This window comes from Fukomys damarensis, unplaced genomic scaffold (genome assembly GCF_012274545.1).
Source record: "Fukomys damarensis isolate Sample0158 unplaced genomic scaffold, DMR_v1.0_HiC HiC_scaffold_23, whole genome shotgun sequence".
In the NCBI taxonomy this organism is placed as follows: domain Eukaryota; kingdom Metazoa; phylum Chordata; class Mammalia; order Rodentia; family Bathyergidae; genus Fukomys; species Fukomys damarensis.
Genome location: NW_022900935.1, coordinates 19,050,948 through 19,066,971, shown reverse-complemented (window position 1 = coordinate 19,066,971; position 16,024 = coordinate 19,050,948). Strand labels below are relative to the sequence as shown.

Here is a 16,024-nt window from a genome sequence, read left to right as displayed (position 1 = left end):
AAAAAAAAAAAAAAAACAAAAAAAAAAAAAAAAAAAAAAAAAAAAAAAAAAAAAAAAAAAAAGAGTTCCCGCAAGAGGTTCCTCACCCTCCCCCCCACCATGCGAACTTGCACACCACAGGACCACAGCAGGTTTACAGAATGCAATATACAATCCACGATTTATAATAAAACAGTATATACAATAAATAGGATATTGTTCATTTTTGTCAAACGACCTGTAGATAAATTTCTCAGTGCATACTTGCAGGGACTCTGGACACCTGGAGGCCCCGCTCGCAACCTCTTGCACACGCTCGCTCTCTCGCTCTTTTTTTTTTGTCTTTTTCTAAAACTGTGTTTTGTTTTTAAGTTTTGTACATTTTTAAAAAGTATTTACAATTGCTGGTTTTGTGCAGAAAGGGCTCACCTTCGGCTTCTGCGTGGAGATGGGGGGGGGATGGGGCTGCAGGGGGTGTGGGAGGCGGAGGGGCAGGTGCTCCTGCCAGAGGACATGTGGACGCTGGGAGGGGTCTTGGCGTTGGTTTTCTGAAAGCTGCAAAGAAACACAAGAGACGCAGCAGAAGTTAGTGGCAGGCACAGACAATGAACACTAAACCAAGGAGGCTAAGAGTGGGCCCCATTCAGTTCCTAACGGGATTCTGGGAGATGCTAACTGCACTATTCCTTCTCCCATAGTCTTCAAACTGACCATGTAATTTTGGGACCGCTTCCAGCCCTCTAGAAGCTGTTTCCCCAACTGAAAAACAGAAATGTCCAAGTCCCACATTAAGAGGTAAAGGACATGCTGGGTGAGGAGTTGAGGTCCTAAGCAGTAGAATTTGTTAGCCCGGGCACAACTTAGTTCAGACACCAGCACCACCATTTAATAGCTCTGTGGCGTTGGACAAGACACGCTTCTGAGCCTCAGTTTACTCATCAGGAAAAAAGGGATATTAAAACTACCCTCAAGGTTTGTTGTCAGGATTCAGTGCTTTAAGGCAAAGGAAGCCTGTCACACACCGGCATAAGTTAAACTAATTACTAATTGTTTTCCTGTGGCCAGCTGAGTTCTCTAAACTTGACTCCTAAGGTTCTCCAACCTTGGCTGTTTTGAGGAATGACAAAAAGGGGACAGGGTCTTGGCACAGCACAGGTTTCAATTTCTCCTAAATCCAACCCTCTTCCTAGTCACACCAAGACCATTCTATTTCTTAAAGAGGTGAACTGATGAGGAAGTCTCTCTGAAGGAAGAAATAAAGAAACTGCCCAACACAATGCCATCTGTGTTTAGCAGAATGCTTTCCTGAAGCTCAAAATCTCCCAAGTCTCCAGAATCACCAGATGCTCAAGGTTGGGCATATCCCCCTTTCCTAGACAATCCTAAAGTCTGCAGGCTCCAACTTCCATATCTAGACCCTCAGGATTCTCAGGATGAGTGACAAGGTGCCCAAGGCAGGGCTGTGTCAGTCTCCAGGCCTCGGGCCATTAGCCTACCCACTTCTCAGAGCCCTGAGCCTCCTATCTCCCACCCCCAGTGTGTGACTATTTCCTCCAGGATTGAGGGTAGGGGTGGGGGCACTAAAACTGCTTCCTAAGCCTCCTCAGTGAGCCAGCAGTCCTCCCCCCAACACCCGCAGGAGCCAGGCAGCGATAGAAAGCCTCTCCTCCCTTGTACTTTCTTGGCTTCCCTTTCCAAAAGGGCCACATTGACATTCTGCTCAGCCTCAGCTGCTGTCTGCTGGGCAGGCAGCCCCAGGGACAACTTTTGTCCTGAGGCTGGACTTGCCAGGATCCTCCCAAGGGCCAGAAGACCAGGTGGGCTCCTGCAGAGCAGGAGCAGCAGCCAGTCTGGTGATGAGACCAGGCTTCGAGCAGAGTCCTGAGGGAGGGCAAGGGCTGTGTGCAGCAGGTCTGCAGGATAGGAGGGGAATGCCATGTGCTAGGTTGGCAGCTGTATCACAATCAGGGTGGTAGGCAGAAAAGCAACTCTTGGGGGTAGGAGGTGCTATGAGAATGCATGTCAGCTCTCCATATTTCGGGTGACAAGCGGACCAGCTGCAGAGATTAGGGGGTAGGATTGTGGTATAAGGGGTGCCAGGTTCAGCTGAGGGCTGGGAGCCTCTCTCCAGAGGCTGGCCTTATTTCAGCTGAAGGACAGTTGCCAAGCTGAGAACCTCTGCTGGGTGACAAATGAGGGGGGACTTAGAGTGGCCTGCTCCAAACCACTTAGTACGCCAACAGTGAACCCCAGCACTGCTGGCTCCCCACAAGGGCCTGGGGCAAGCTGGGAGCTTCTGCACAAATCCCTGCTGCCCCTGCCCCCACCAGCCTTTAGCCACTGCCAGTGACCCTCTCCAAGCCAGGTCTCCATGGTGATCTCAGCCCAGCAGGCGGCTTCTGCCAGAACCTTCCCGCGGGCACCGCGGCCAGGCAGCAGGAAGCTTTCTCACCCTCTGCTAAGCCGCCCAATGCGTCTCACCTTCCTCCTCCCACCGCCCTCCCAGCTTGCACGACTTGGCCAGCAGAGAATTCTGGCAGGATCTGGGGGGATGGGGAGGGAATCAAAGCCTGGGGTTCTTGGTGGAAAGAGAGGGAGAAAACTGTGGCTGTGTAGGACCCAGAGCTCACTAGGCTCAATCCTCCACAAAACAGAACCAAATGCCAAGGTGCTAAGCAGCACAGGGCCAGCAGGTACTGGGGATAAGGCAAAGAAGAGACAGCTCTGCTTTTGCATTTGAGAGGCTCATGGAACAGAGGCAAAGCGAATGGACCCCAAACCAAGCAATCTCCATGCAGGCAAATGGGGAAGGTGCAAAGGGAAATGGGGTGGGGGAGGTCAGGGAGAATGGGGGGTGCACCTAACCTCATCTTGGCAGTAGGGACTGTGGCTCTTTAACTCACTGCTGGTTACAGTGCCCAGCACATGCTGGGGTCACAAATGTGTGGACTAAGCGACAGTTATGACTGCTCTAAGGCTGGTCAGCATGTCAAGGTCCAGTTCAGCTCTTGCACACCTCCAGGATACCACCTTAGGCCATCCTGTTACCATAGCTACCAGTGCACTTGTCATTTCCTACCCTGCTCCTCCAGAGCAGACTTGTGTGTGGCACCTCTGTACCCTCAATGCCAGCATGCACCTGGCCCCAGGACACCAACCACTGTTCCTAAGACTTAACCATTTAGTGCTTCCCTAAGAAACCTCAGAGCCACATTCTGCTGAGTTCTTACGCTCCAGCAGTTTTAGCATCTGAGGTGCCAGGACACCTGGCAGTTGGGGAAGGCAGAGGCAGTGCTGAGGGGTAACTGAGCAGAGATGCAAAGTGCTGCAGACGATACATAAATCAGGTTGTTCAGAGCACTCCCCCCACAAAGGAACACGTATTTGTGCATTCATTGAAGCAACCAGGCAAACATGAATTTACACTCCCATCAATTGCCAGGTGTAAGTTAAGATTTAGCCTCCACTCTCTAGTCTCTGCCCTCCAGAAGGGAGTCTCAATGTCAAATAAGACAGGAGGGCAAAAGACAAAAAGAATGCACGAGAATTTGAAACTGATTTGGGTGTGACTAGGCCAAGGCTCTTCTCCTCCTGGGCCTATTTCTAGTCTTAAAGTAAGGGGGTCAAACAGGTGATGGGAGATCTTCAGGCATCATGACTGAGATGTTGCCCCAAAGAGTAGAGGTCAGAGGTAAATTTCAGTTTTCTGAAGGCTAAGCCACCTTTCCAGCATTTTCAAGCCATCAGGCTTGTGCAGCACCTAAAGGTGGACAGGATACTGCTTCAAGTGCTCAGACCACACCTGACAGGCAGGAATACCCATCAGGTAGGGTGGGCCTGGAGCCCACAGAAGCATCGCAAAGCTTAGCTGGGGAAAGGCATGCCTGGGGAGCGGGGTTGGGTGGCTCTCTCCATGCTCTGGAGTTTTTCAAAATCTGTGTCTACTACCCACCACAGGTGCTGCCCAAACTCTGGCTCTAACTTCATACTCCTCAGGGACCTACCTCTGGCTCCCTCACTGCTGGCCACGGAGACCTAAAGCACTCACTAGTGAGACCAACTAGGCACACATCCGTGGCCACTTACTGAAACTGGACACTGTGTGCCTTCCATCGCCCAGAGCCTCATATTCCTTACCTGTCCTGGGAGGTTACACCCCACCCCTATTGGGTCCCATGTAAACAGGCATCACGGATGGTATGTGCTAGACAGGCAGCCAAAGGACTGAGGAAGGAAGAGAACAATGGAAATGGGCGATCCTCAAGGGTGTCTCTAGCTCTGTTTACTGCTTCATCAATAAGGTGGCTGAGGCCTCAGGCGAGTCCCTTTTCCTCTGCAAACCAGGAGGGGCTGTGCTTGGAGACCTCTGAAAGCCCAGCCAGCCCTTACAGCTTGAACTGGTTTATTTGCACACCCCTTCCCTGCCCTATTTTAGGAGTGTTTCTTGGCAGGGGGATTGAAACTGTCCCTTACCCATACCCCAGCAGCCACTCCTTCATCTCAGTCCCCTATTTTACATGTTTTTCTTTAGTTCACATTAAAACACACATACACACACACCTGAAATGTTTCAGGTAGGATGACACACTAGGGTGAGGGGAGGATGGTGAGCAGAGATGAGCAATTGGACTAAAGAAGTTGATGGTGTGGTGAGGACATTCCCAGGAAGGGCTGTCATGGATGTACAAAGGGCTAAAGATTGTGCCTGGGAAGGATCCTGGAATGCTTCTTGGAGGAGGTGATAGATTTGAGTGAAAGACAGAAACTGACAGGTGGGGGAACACGGTGGGTAGGAGAGGGAACAGGGAAAGGACAGGGCACATCTGGGAAAGACTCCTCAGATATCTCCCCACTGACCCCACATTCTCAGGCAGGTGAGTTACGGCATGTGTGACAGAGGTAGGGCAGAAAAAGGCAGGAGACCAGGACAGGAGCCTTGAATACCATGCAGGGAAGTTAGGGCCTGTATTTTGTACGGAAGAAGGCAGGAGAGGGAAAAAGAATGCAATCAAAAGGTGTGAAGCAATGGAGCTGCAGGAGCAGATGTGCTTTAATCAATTCAACCAATAAATATTTTAGGGGCTCCAGACGCCATGCATCTAAAAGTGCTGCACAACAAGCACTTTGGTGGGCATAATGGGAGGAAGAACTCAGGTGGAGTTGTTCACAGACCCAGGTGGCTGAGCTAGGGCTCAACTTTGAAGTCTCAAATTTGTCTCAAGAACCATTTCCTGCACCCAGAATGCTCTTGCTGCCTGCCTTGTCCATATGGTTCAGTAGGGTGGGTTCTGATATCCTCCTGGGAGAACTCAAGTCCTTTCCCTGGAGAGTAATGCCAACGTGGAGGTTTTTATTTTTTGGCCCTAGGGATTGAATTCAGCACCTCATGAGTACTAGCTAAGTGGTCTATCACTGAACTATATACCCAACCTTTTAAACATTTTTAGGTAGGGTCTCACTAAATTACATAGGCTGGCCTTGAACTTGCAATCCTCCAGCCTCAGCCTTCTAAATAACCAGGAGTATAGGTGTGGACCACCAAACCTGGAAAAGTAGAGGCTATTAATGAACCTGTTTACAGGCTGCAGGCCCCATGAGGGTAGGGCACTGTCTGTCTTGTTCAGTGGTATTCTTTTTTCTTTGGTACCAGGGGTTGAACTCGGGACCCTGAGCTTGCAAGGTAGGTGGCAGAACCACTGAGTTAAATCCCCAGCCCTGTTCAGTGGTATTTTTAATATTGGATGTAATACCTGGCCCAGAGCAGGTTGCTAGTTCACGTGTGCTACACACAGAATGAACCTACTTCCCCCACTCTCTGACATAAACAGTGCTTTATGGCAGCAAAAGTTACAATGACAAAGAAGGCAGATGTACCAGCAGAAAAAATCATGATGTATTACAAAGGAAATACTTTTCAGATGATTTGTGTTGTTGGGAGAGAAAATGGGTCTGGATAACTGTGGACAATTTTCTTAGTAGACCCAGATCATTTTAAGACTGGGTCTTGCTGCCCATTAGCCTTCATGTCCCTTGGGATAGACTTACTTTGTTTCAGTATCCCTCCCTGTGCCCAGGAGGACTTGGTCAAGGGGCTAGGGCAAAGAATTCAGTGGTATGCTGGGAATTCAGCTCAGTGGCACTGTGCCTGCCTCACAAGCTCAAGGTCCTGAGTTCAATCCCCTCCCCACCAAAAAAAGAATTCAGAGGTATTTCAAAGCCTCCCTCCAAAAGCCTCAGACTCACACAGGGCTCCATGGGCCTTCACAAGGGTCCAGTAGCTAGGGTTGAAGTGTGTGACTCACAGATTGGGCCAGAGGGCCCAGAACTCAATCTGTGGAAAGGTATCTATGCACCCTCCTGCCACCCACTGATGACGGGCTTGCTGGGGGCCAGGACCAGGCTATGTGCTTTACATGTAATCTCGTTTAATTCTCACAAGAGATGCAGAGAAATGACGTGACTCACCAGGTGAATGACTCACTAGGGTCACCTAGCTGGGAAGGGATGGAACCAGGCTGTGCGCAGAGGCTTGTCTGAAACCGCAGGTAGGCTCCTAGCCATCACCCTCCAGTTACAGAGCTCTGCTTTGGGATGTGGGGAGCTGAGAGAGGAGGAGCGCAAGAGGGTGTGTGCACAGAGACTGCATTTCCAGGGACTGGAGCCTCCACCCAGGAGGCCCAGCCTAAATGTGGCTGGCAGGAGTGGCAAGAGATAGGATCGGAGGGAGGATGGGTTCAGAGAAGGGGGAAAAAGCTGGAGCCCGTAACAGGCACGGCACGACTGGCTGAGCCCTGCCTGACTGGAGGCCTCTTGCTCAGAGCCAGGGGCAAGATCAAGTGACCTTTCAAGGTTTCAAGACACAGAGAGACAAAGCCCAGAGCAGCCGGGCCTGGACATGCCTGCTGACCCCAGCTGGATGGTGGCCTTGGAAACTGCCTCCTGCTTCAGTCAGGCCCCAGCTGGTGTAACCTTGGAGGACCTGTGACATTTCTCTTGGCTTCAGTTCCAGGCCTGAGAGGCAGGCAGGCGGGTGGGGGACGACTCGAGATTCCTGAACACCTCTGAGGCCCTTTCTACTCTCCCACTCTCATCCCCAGGTCTGCTAGGGCCAGTCTTCAGACCACAGCGTCCCAGCGTAGAGCCAGTCTGTCTGGACCAGAGAAGGTATCTGCATGGGCTCACCCCCCTTCCCATCTCGGTCCTGTCTGCCACTGCTCTCAGCCTAGTTGTGTCCCACGCTCCCCACTCCCTTCTCGGACTTTTCATCTACTCCTTTGGAGATATAACCTGCCTTTGTACACAGTTCCCACTGCCTGGAATGCCCTTCCCCGTTTTCAAATCTTGCCAATTCTTCAAGGTCAAATTCAAGTGTCGTTTCTTATACGGAACCTCAAAATCCACTTAAAATGTCAGATCCAAAAAGAACTGTAGAGCATGTCCAATTTGACCCTTCATTCTGCAGCTGGGGAACCAGGGTGTGAGGTGGAAAAGCACAGCTGCATGGCAAGAGTCCCCAGGCTGTGGAGGGGCAGTAATTATGTTCCAAACCCAGCTCTACCATATGTGGGTCCCCTGGACCAGGTTCCTAGCTGTACCTGTTTCCTCAACTCCGATGGGGGCAGGAAGCAGTCACTCCCAGGTCACTATAAAAGATTCATGGGGGCAGAATTACACAAAAAGCCCAGCATAAATGTGTGTCCCTTTTCTCACCAAGCAGGCAGAGAGAGGATTTCTGACCCTAACTCCAGCTGCCTGGCATACAGTCTTTGTCTGTTCCTGCCTCTGGGCACCTGCCACTTCCTACCAGGTGTTTTTAGGTTCTTTGTGTACTTGCTTTAGCTTCCTGGGGTGGATGCTGAACTCGAGGATAGAGGTCATGTCTGCTTTGTCTCCCCAGTGCTTGGAATGAAGGAGCATGGAAGAGCTCAAGATGCGTGGCTGAGCTGAATTACTGCTTTACTGCTTCTCCAGTGCTTCCTCCAGCAAAAAGCTGCTCACTGCCTGTTGGTGAGTGAGTGTGTCATTGTCTCCTCTGTTTAAGCCTTCTGTTGACAATGTGACTTTCTCTATTAATTCTCGCTTCTTGCCACTCTCCTCCCTAACGCCTCAACCCTTTCTCACTCCATGATTTTAACTGGCACTGGAGGGTTGCCTGACATGGAGGAGCTTGTGTGCCATTTTAGAGAAAGAAGGGAGACCTTGTCCCAAGCTACCACCATTGCTTGTCTGGACCAGGACAGCAAGTCTCCCAGCTTCAGTGACTGTGACCTGAGCATTCCAGGCGAGAAGCCACTTGGCAGTAGCCCCTCCCCTCCATCTGTCTTCGAATAGTCCAACCCCTTCCAGTTCCTTGCTTGATCCGGCCCTACCTGCCTTGCTTTTTCATTTAGCTTAAGTGCTTTTCCATCACTTCCTTAGAGCCAAGCCCCTTCCTGTCTCAAGGCTGTACACACCGCTATTCCCTCTACAGAGAGTGCTCTTCCCCACCTAGCTGTTTAGCCCCTTCATCCTTTGGGCAGCAGCTTCAAGGCCTCGTCAGCCTCTTGCAGACTCTCACAGTTTCCTAGTTTAGTTTCTTCTGCACCATCCTTCCCACGGTCGTAATGATCTAATTCTCACTGTTGTTCTATTTACTGTCTGTCTCTCTAAAGTGGAAGCCCCCTGAGGACCAAATGGTGCTGCAATACCTGGCACATGGGATTGCTGCACAGATGCCTCTGGAACAACTGCACACATCGCTTGGAGGACAGTGCTGTTAACCCCCAGCCCTGGGCGGGGAGCAGGGCCAGAATGTGGGGCTGGATGGCATCCCAGTTCCTCCTGCGTTCAGCCTCGCTGGGTGGTTCCATTATGTATTTCACTGAGCTGTGACCTGCCCAAATGCCCAGCCTCCACACCCCTGCATTTCCCCAACCAGAGCCTGGGAGGAACGTTTTTTGGATTATTTCACATTTCTGGATTATCCACATCTCCCCTCCAGTGAGAAGGATCAAGAGTTTGACATTTAAACCCTAAGAAGCTTCTCCCTGGCCTGCTTCAGATCTGAGGCTCTGCTGCTTACAATGACAGGCACGGGGAATGGAAGGCCATTTTAATCTTGGCCTGGCTTCATTAGGAAGGAAAATATTGCACCCCCCGCAAAAAAAGTTTGGTTCATTGTTTCTGCCATGCAGACCTAAAGAGCCTAAGAGATTAATAAGGTGAATTTCCTTGAACAGATGGGGAAAGAGACTAGAGAGGGACAAAAGCTTGGTCAAGGGCATGTAGTAAGTTGGTGGCCAACTGGGGACTGGTCCTCCCCCAGGCTGCCTGGCTCCCACATGCTGCCCTATGCCACCTTCAGACATCAGGGCAGGTGGGATCCAGCAGAGAGGGGATGATAAGTTTCCACTGACATTACTTTAGGACCCAGTCACCCTGGCTATGAATGGCCTCCCAGGAGTCTTTGGGGGCAGCAGAGGTATAAGACGAGGGTCTTAGATGTGCCCAAACCCACCCCACTACCAAGTATCACATCTGGGCCAATTCTGCGGTAAATCCATTGTCCAAAGGTGGGATCAACTGTGGCTGTGTTCTGGAAGAGGCTGTTCTTCACAAAAATAATTCCTTTAATCATTTTGGGGTGTTTTATCTTTTTTTTCTCCCCTGTACTAGGGATTGAATCTATAGCCATTGCCTTTGGGCTAAGCTACATTCCCAGTCCTTATCCCTTTTTAAAAATTTATTTATCTATTTATTTATTGAGACAGAGTCTCACTATGTAATTGAACTCACTATGGAACTCACTATGTAGCCTAAGCTGGTCCCAAACTCACAGTGATGCTCCTACCTCAGCCTCCCGAGTGCTGGGATTATAGGTGTGTGCCACCACATCAGGCTATTTATTTTTAATTTTAAGACAGGGTCTTGCTAAATCACTCAGTTCCCTAGGCTATGCCTGAACTTGCAGTTCTCCTGCCTCAGTCTCCCAGAGTACTGGGATTACAGGCATGTGCCACCATGCCCAGTTTATTTTCTTTTTCCCTCCCTTCCTTCTCCTTTTTCTCTTTTCTCCTCCTCTTCTTCTCCCCCATTTCTCTGTACTGGGGATTGAACCTAGGGGCACTCTACCACTGAGCATTTTTTATTTTGAGGCAGGGTCTCAATAAGGATGCCCAGTCTGGGTCTGGGTTCAAACTTGCAATGCTCCTGCCTCAGCCTTCTAAGTAGCTGGGATTACAGGTGTGTGCCACTATGCCTGGCATTTCATTTTTGTTTTTAAAAATACCAAATCTTTTTTTTTTGTGGTAGCAGGAATTGAACTCAGTGCTTCACGCTTGCCAGGCAGGTTCTGTGTTGCTGAGCTACATCCCTAGCACCCAAAATACCAAATCTTTAAAATAATAAAACTGGGCCAGGGATTTAGCTCAGTGGCACCATGCCTGCCTCTTAAGCACAAGGTCCTGAGTTCGATCCATGGTAAAAAAACAAAAAACTAAAACTGACTCCAACTAATGAAGTCACAGTGCCTGGTAAAAATAGTACCTAGATATCTTCATATTTAACTGAACTCTTAAAAAAAACTCCCGACTTGAGGAAAGGGGTTCACTTTTCTAGGGGAGAAACATTCTAGCTGGGGACAGACCCACTGGTTGCAGGTTCCCAGGGACAGTGGGATCACATGTCCCTTTTCATATCTGGATCCCTACCTCATATGTCCCTGAACACACTGAACCTCAACCCAAAGATGTTGGAAACAGATTTGAGGGTACTCTGAGAGAGTACCATTTAGACCATTTTGGAAAGCCCTAGATGAGTATACACTCATATGTATATACCAATATGTCCTGGCCACACTCTGGCCTTGGCCAGGATGCATCATGGAGGAAAATGAGCAGGGCTGGAACTCTGGACTGGCCCTAGGTACATGATTATCTGACCTGCTTCTTCCTTACTTGTCTTACACAGAGTGAGGCAAACACCCTCTTCTCCTAGGAGCTCAAGTGGTACCTCCTGCCCAAGGCCTAGCATGAACAAAGGAAATAAATGCTTGATAAGCCAAACCAGATGGCTCTGTTCAGTCTGGTTCTCCTGCTGCTCCAATTCTCAACATCCCCTGAATGCCTTGCTAGGATCCCCACTCAAGCACCCTGTCTCCTCCCCCAAGACTGTCTACAACTTCTAATTCTAAACCTCTGCTCCCTGCTGTCAGTTCCCCTATCTTGTCCTTAAATCCTGCATGTCTCCCACTCATCTCTATACCTCTTCCCTTGGCCCAAGAGTTAATGTCCTTGTCCTCCCCACCACCCAAGTCTCTATCCATTGCACCCACATTCCCAGACTCACCCAGGAACAAAACCTCGCGGTCCAGTCGGCACTTCAGTTGGCACTACAGGGAGGTGACGGTGAATGTGTCCTCGGGGTGAGGTTCCGCCATGGGCCCCAGGAAGCCGCTCTTGGGGCCCCCACCCAGGCCAGGATGCGCCTGTGGCATGAAGCCTGGATACCTGTAGGCGGTGTCCTGCAGGGGCAGCAGCGAGTCCCTCGGCACGGGGGACAGGGTCAAGTCACTAAGGAGTGGGCAGCCATAGCCAGCAGCGGCTGCAGCAGGGCCACGGGGTGGACCGGGCGGCCGGGCCATCTCTAGTGGCTCCTTGTCGGCCTTGGGAGTGGCCGGCGGGCTGGCCAGGTGTGGGGCGCTGAGGCACGCGGCCTCCGTCCTGCCCAGGAAGTCCGCCAGCAGCCCTGTGCCCACCTTGCCTTCATAGGGTGGGCTACGGGCAGCTGAGCCTGGCGGGTACCAATAGGCTGTGCCCTTGCAACTGGGGGAATCGTAGTGGGGCTGGCCTAGCGGCAGGTCCCGGCAGCTCAGGTGGGCCTGGGCTGCAACCGTGTGGCCCAGGCTAGCCCCCTGGAGCCCATGCTTGAGGGGCTCGCAGGCAGCTAGCTTTGTGGGTGCTGGCCGCAGCTCTTCCTTGAAGCCTAGTGTGGGTGAGCAGGTAGGTGAGTACGCCTTCTGCAAGCCAGCATCAAACACCGTGGGTGGGTGGGCCAGTGGTGGGAAATGCTTGCCATCAAGGTCGGGAGCACCCAGGCTGGGTGAGTCGCAGTGGAAGCCTTGGCCAAAGGTGCCATCGGAAGGCGTGGATGGGTTCATGGAGTAGGGTCCCATGAAATCACAGGGGTCTCGCTCTCCCACGCTGAAGGCCCTTGACTGAGAGGGCAGTGGTGACATGCTGCTATCCCCACTGTAGTAGTCCAGGCCAAGATCTGGGCTGTCCTGGAATAGTGGGTTGACTGGCTGTGGCTTGGGGATGAACTTGGCTTTGGCTGCTGCACCACCTCGCTCCTTCTTGGCTGAGCAGGCCCCACCGCCCCGACCACCCCGTGGCTGCCGGGGCCCAGTGCTCCGTTTGGATGGGTAGCCTGAAGCAGTGGCTGAGGCAGATGTTGAGAAGCCCAGATGTGAGGCCTCAAACAGGTCCACCTTCTTCCGCCGTCCACGGCCAGGCTTGGAACTGCTCTGGAAGAGGACACTCTGATTCCAGTTGTAGCCGGGAGCGGATGATGCCTCGTTCCAGTCCATCATCAGTTTCTCTAGGCTGGACAGGCTTGACTGGCCCTCACTGCTTGAGGCCTCACTGTTGGCACGACGAAAACCGCCACCACCGACTGGCTGACTGAATTGGGTGCTGTCAGAGGACGACTCAGAGAAGGTCTCGGACACAGCTGTCTGCTGCTTTACCTTCTGTGGCGTGTAGTTGGAGATGTCCAGGATCACATTGGGCTCACTGACGTGGCAGTCAAAACTGGGGTTGTAGAGCTGACTAAAGGCCTCTGAGGCCCAGTCCAGGCCTCCATAGCCCTGCCGGAAAGGCCACTGAGAAGCCCCCGCAAACTGCCGACAGTTCTCAGGCGAGGGCTGAAAGGATGAGGAGGAGGAGGAAGCGGCAGAGGCTGCGGAGGTGGCAGAAGCTGTGGTGCCCTTGGGCACCATGTAGCCGCCAGGCGAGACAGTGCTGGCCCGGCTGTCACAGCGCAGGGGTGTGGGAGCTGAACCAGAGAAAGGAGCCCCCTCAGAGCTGTTGAAGAAGGAGGCCTTGCTTGGTGGCAAGCAGGGACCCCCAGTAGGTGGTGGGGCATAGCCAGCACTGTGGGCGCTGCTGGGTGAGGCAGGAAGGCTACTGCCACTGCCATAGGCGAAGCTGCAGTCCTTGCTGTTAGCACAGTCCTGGCCTGTAAAGGGCTTTGCTGGGGCAAATACACTTTGTCCAGTCCCAAATCCACCATACTGGGGTGGGTAGGTGTTGGTGGGTGGGTGGGTAGTCGGAGACCGGGCCACAGCTGAAGGCGGGGGAGCCAGCTTTGGGAAGGTCTCAGCTGCCCGGCAGTCTGAAGTGGCTGGGGTTATCCCATAGCTTGCTGCCCGTCCTGGTGGGAAGGTCTGGCGAGTGGGCAGGACAGACTGGAAGGAAGGGTCTGTCCCAGCCCCACTGCTGCCCACTGCCAATGAGCTGGCCTTGGCTCCTCGGCTAGGGAAGGTAGCCAGGCCCCGCTGGGAGGGCAGGGCACTGGTGGGTGGCCCTGTGTAGGTGCCTGATGCCTTCCGGGACTCTGGGCGAGAGGCTGAGAGGGCAAAGTCCAAGAGGTCGGAGGAGTCATCCGAATCAAGCAGCGAGCGAAAATAGCCAGTGAAGAGGTTTTGGCGCTCCTGGCTGAGCTCAGTCTGGCCCGAAGGTGTGCCTGTGCCATAGTAGCTGCCTCGGCCTGAAGCCCCACTCTCCAGACCAGTGGAGGCAAAAGCCCGGGCCTCTGTCCCCTGGAAACCACAGTTTCGGCCAGCTTGCCCACCTGGGTGCCCATGGTGAGGGGCCCAGCCACCACTCTTGTCTCCGGGCCACTCAGCACCAGCTTCCCCAAAGCCTGGGCCACTGGGCACCTGCTCTGGAAACAGAGTCCCATTTTTCCGGGACCGCCTCTTCCGCTTGGGCTTCCCTGTCAAGGCGTCCACCTCCCCGCGGCCCCGTTTGCGTGGGTGCCCCAACTCGGTGAGGCCGGGACCTCCAACCCCAGCAGCTGCCACTGTCACTACCTTTTTTTTCTTGCCGATGCCCTCAAAGAAGTCACTGAAGGAGCATCTGGCTGCCTTGGCTGCATGGCCCCCACCCCGGCCACCAAAACCACCTGCTTTGCCCCCACGCCGCCGGAAGCCCTGCACACGATGCAGGAAGTGGGAGATGCTCTGGGTGTCAGGGGCCTGATGCACAGACTCAGGCTCGCTGGGTGTCCAGCAGCGGGGTGGTGAGCACCGCCCAGCGCACTGGCTCTGGCGGTTCAGGAAGGCCAGTTTGGCGAGGACATCTGAGTACTCAGCCTTACTGTCATTGGCATCTGCTGCATAGGACGGCTGGGGAGATGCCAGCTTCTGCTTCCTCCGCCGCCGTTTCTTCACCTCTGGGATGGCCATGGTGGCTGCAGCCACAGTGGCTGCCTCAGCTGCTACCACTGCTGGTTCCTTGGGCTTGCCGGGACCCAGCAGTAGGTTCTTAGGAGGGCGGCCACGCTTACGCTTGAGAATAATTGGCATCTCACCTGGTGGGAAGACCACAACCACGTTTCGCCCGTTGTTCTTCATCTTCAGCAGTGGGGTGGGCTCCGCTGATACTCGTAGGCCTAACTCCTTGCCCTCCACACTCAGGCTGCTACTCAAAGATGACACTTTGTACGTGGTCTTATTTCGCCTCCCCAGTGACACAGGGATCTTAGCCATCTTCACCACCATGCGCCTCACACCCCGGCACTTGCCTTTGCGGGCCGGGACCACTGGAGTCTGGGAAGATTCTGGTTCCAGCTCTGGGACTGGGCCTGGGCCTGGTAGGGCAGGTGGTGGCGGAGGTGGTGGTGGTGGGGGCTCAGCCAGGACAGCTGCCAGCCCTGTGGGCATAGGCAGGGGTAGAAGGCGGCCCTCGGGTCCAGCATCTGCCTTCCGCCCCCGACCAGCTTTCCGCCGGCGACACAGGATCTTTGGCCTATCGGTGCGCCGCAAGGCATACTTGGGGTGGCCCTCAGGCCCAGGGGGGCCATGGGGTGAACACAAGTCCAGGCGCAAGGGCTCGGCCAATGGACAGTGCCCCAGGGGCTGTTGGGGCTCCAGACGGCGACCTGGGACATCTAACAACTTAGGCAGAGGGTCAAGTGCCTGGGGGTCAAGCAGCTGTGACTCCAGGGAGTCAGGCAAGGTATCCAGGGCCTGTAAAGCCAGGCTTGGCAGCCCCAGAGGGTCAGCAAGAGGTTGCAGGGGAGGCAACTCCAAAGCATCCCCGAGTGGCTCTAGTGCCTGTGGGTCCAGGAAGCGGGGCTGGGGGTCCAGGAGCTGAGGCTCTGGCTCAGGTGATGGTGGCTCAAGGGCCTGGGCCTCTAGCAGCTGGGCCTCAGGGCAGGTAAGGGAGGCTAGCTCACTGAGGATGTCAGCTTCCGCGAGTTCTGAGTAATCAGGGCCATCTGGCTCAGGCTCTGGGGGCAAGCCTGTGGCTGCAGCCGTGGCTCCAGGACTATGGCCTTGGCCAGGCTGGGGACTGTCCCTAGGCTCAGGCTCAGGCTCGAAGAGAGGGTGGCTGGGTCGCTCTGACTTGGCATGAGGGGTGGCACGCTCCTCAGGGCTGCGGATGCTGTTGGCCAGGCTGGGTGAAGAGAAGAAGCTGTACTGCAGATCACCAGGAGGCGGGGCAGGGGGGCGGCTCAGCCGCAGCCCACCACAGTCCAGATGCACCCCACTGTGCTGCAGGTCCTGGGAAAGGCGTGTCAGGTCCTTCATGATGTCAATCAGCTGTACCACTGGACGCAGGTTCACCCGCCCGTTGTCCCAGCGGCGGCGGGAGCTGCTGCCGTCTCCGGCTGGTAGGGGGCAGCGGGCCTGGGAGATGGGCCGGGCAGCCCTTGGGGGCAATGGATCGTCCCCCTTAGGAAGGACTGGAGGGCGTCGGGTGCTGGGGTCCCGGCGTGGGGGTGGGCGTGGGTTCTCAGAGAAGGTGTGGGTGGAGAAGGCCTTGTCAGGTGGACTGGCAGG

At 53.9% G+C, this 16,024-nt stretch overlaps 1 protein-coding gene across 1 annotated transcript in view; it reads right to left on the bottom strand.

Moving 5' to 3' along the window:
* Window positions 1–29: 29 nt before the first annotated feature.
* Window positions 30–16,024, bottom strand: part of Ahdc1 (AT-hook DNA binding motif containing 1) — a 38,981-nt gene continuing 22,986 nt past the window's right edge. The window contains 2 exon segments of the mRNA XM_019208835.2: window positions 30–534; window positions 11,305–16,024. The exon segment at window positions 11,305–16,024 is cut by the window's right edge and continues 30 nt beyond it. Of these exon segments, the coding sequence (XP_019064380.1) occupies window positions 11,348–16,024 (4,677 nt within the window). The 3' untranslated portion in view covers window positions 30–534; window positions 11,305–11,347.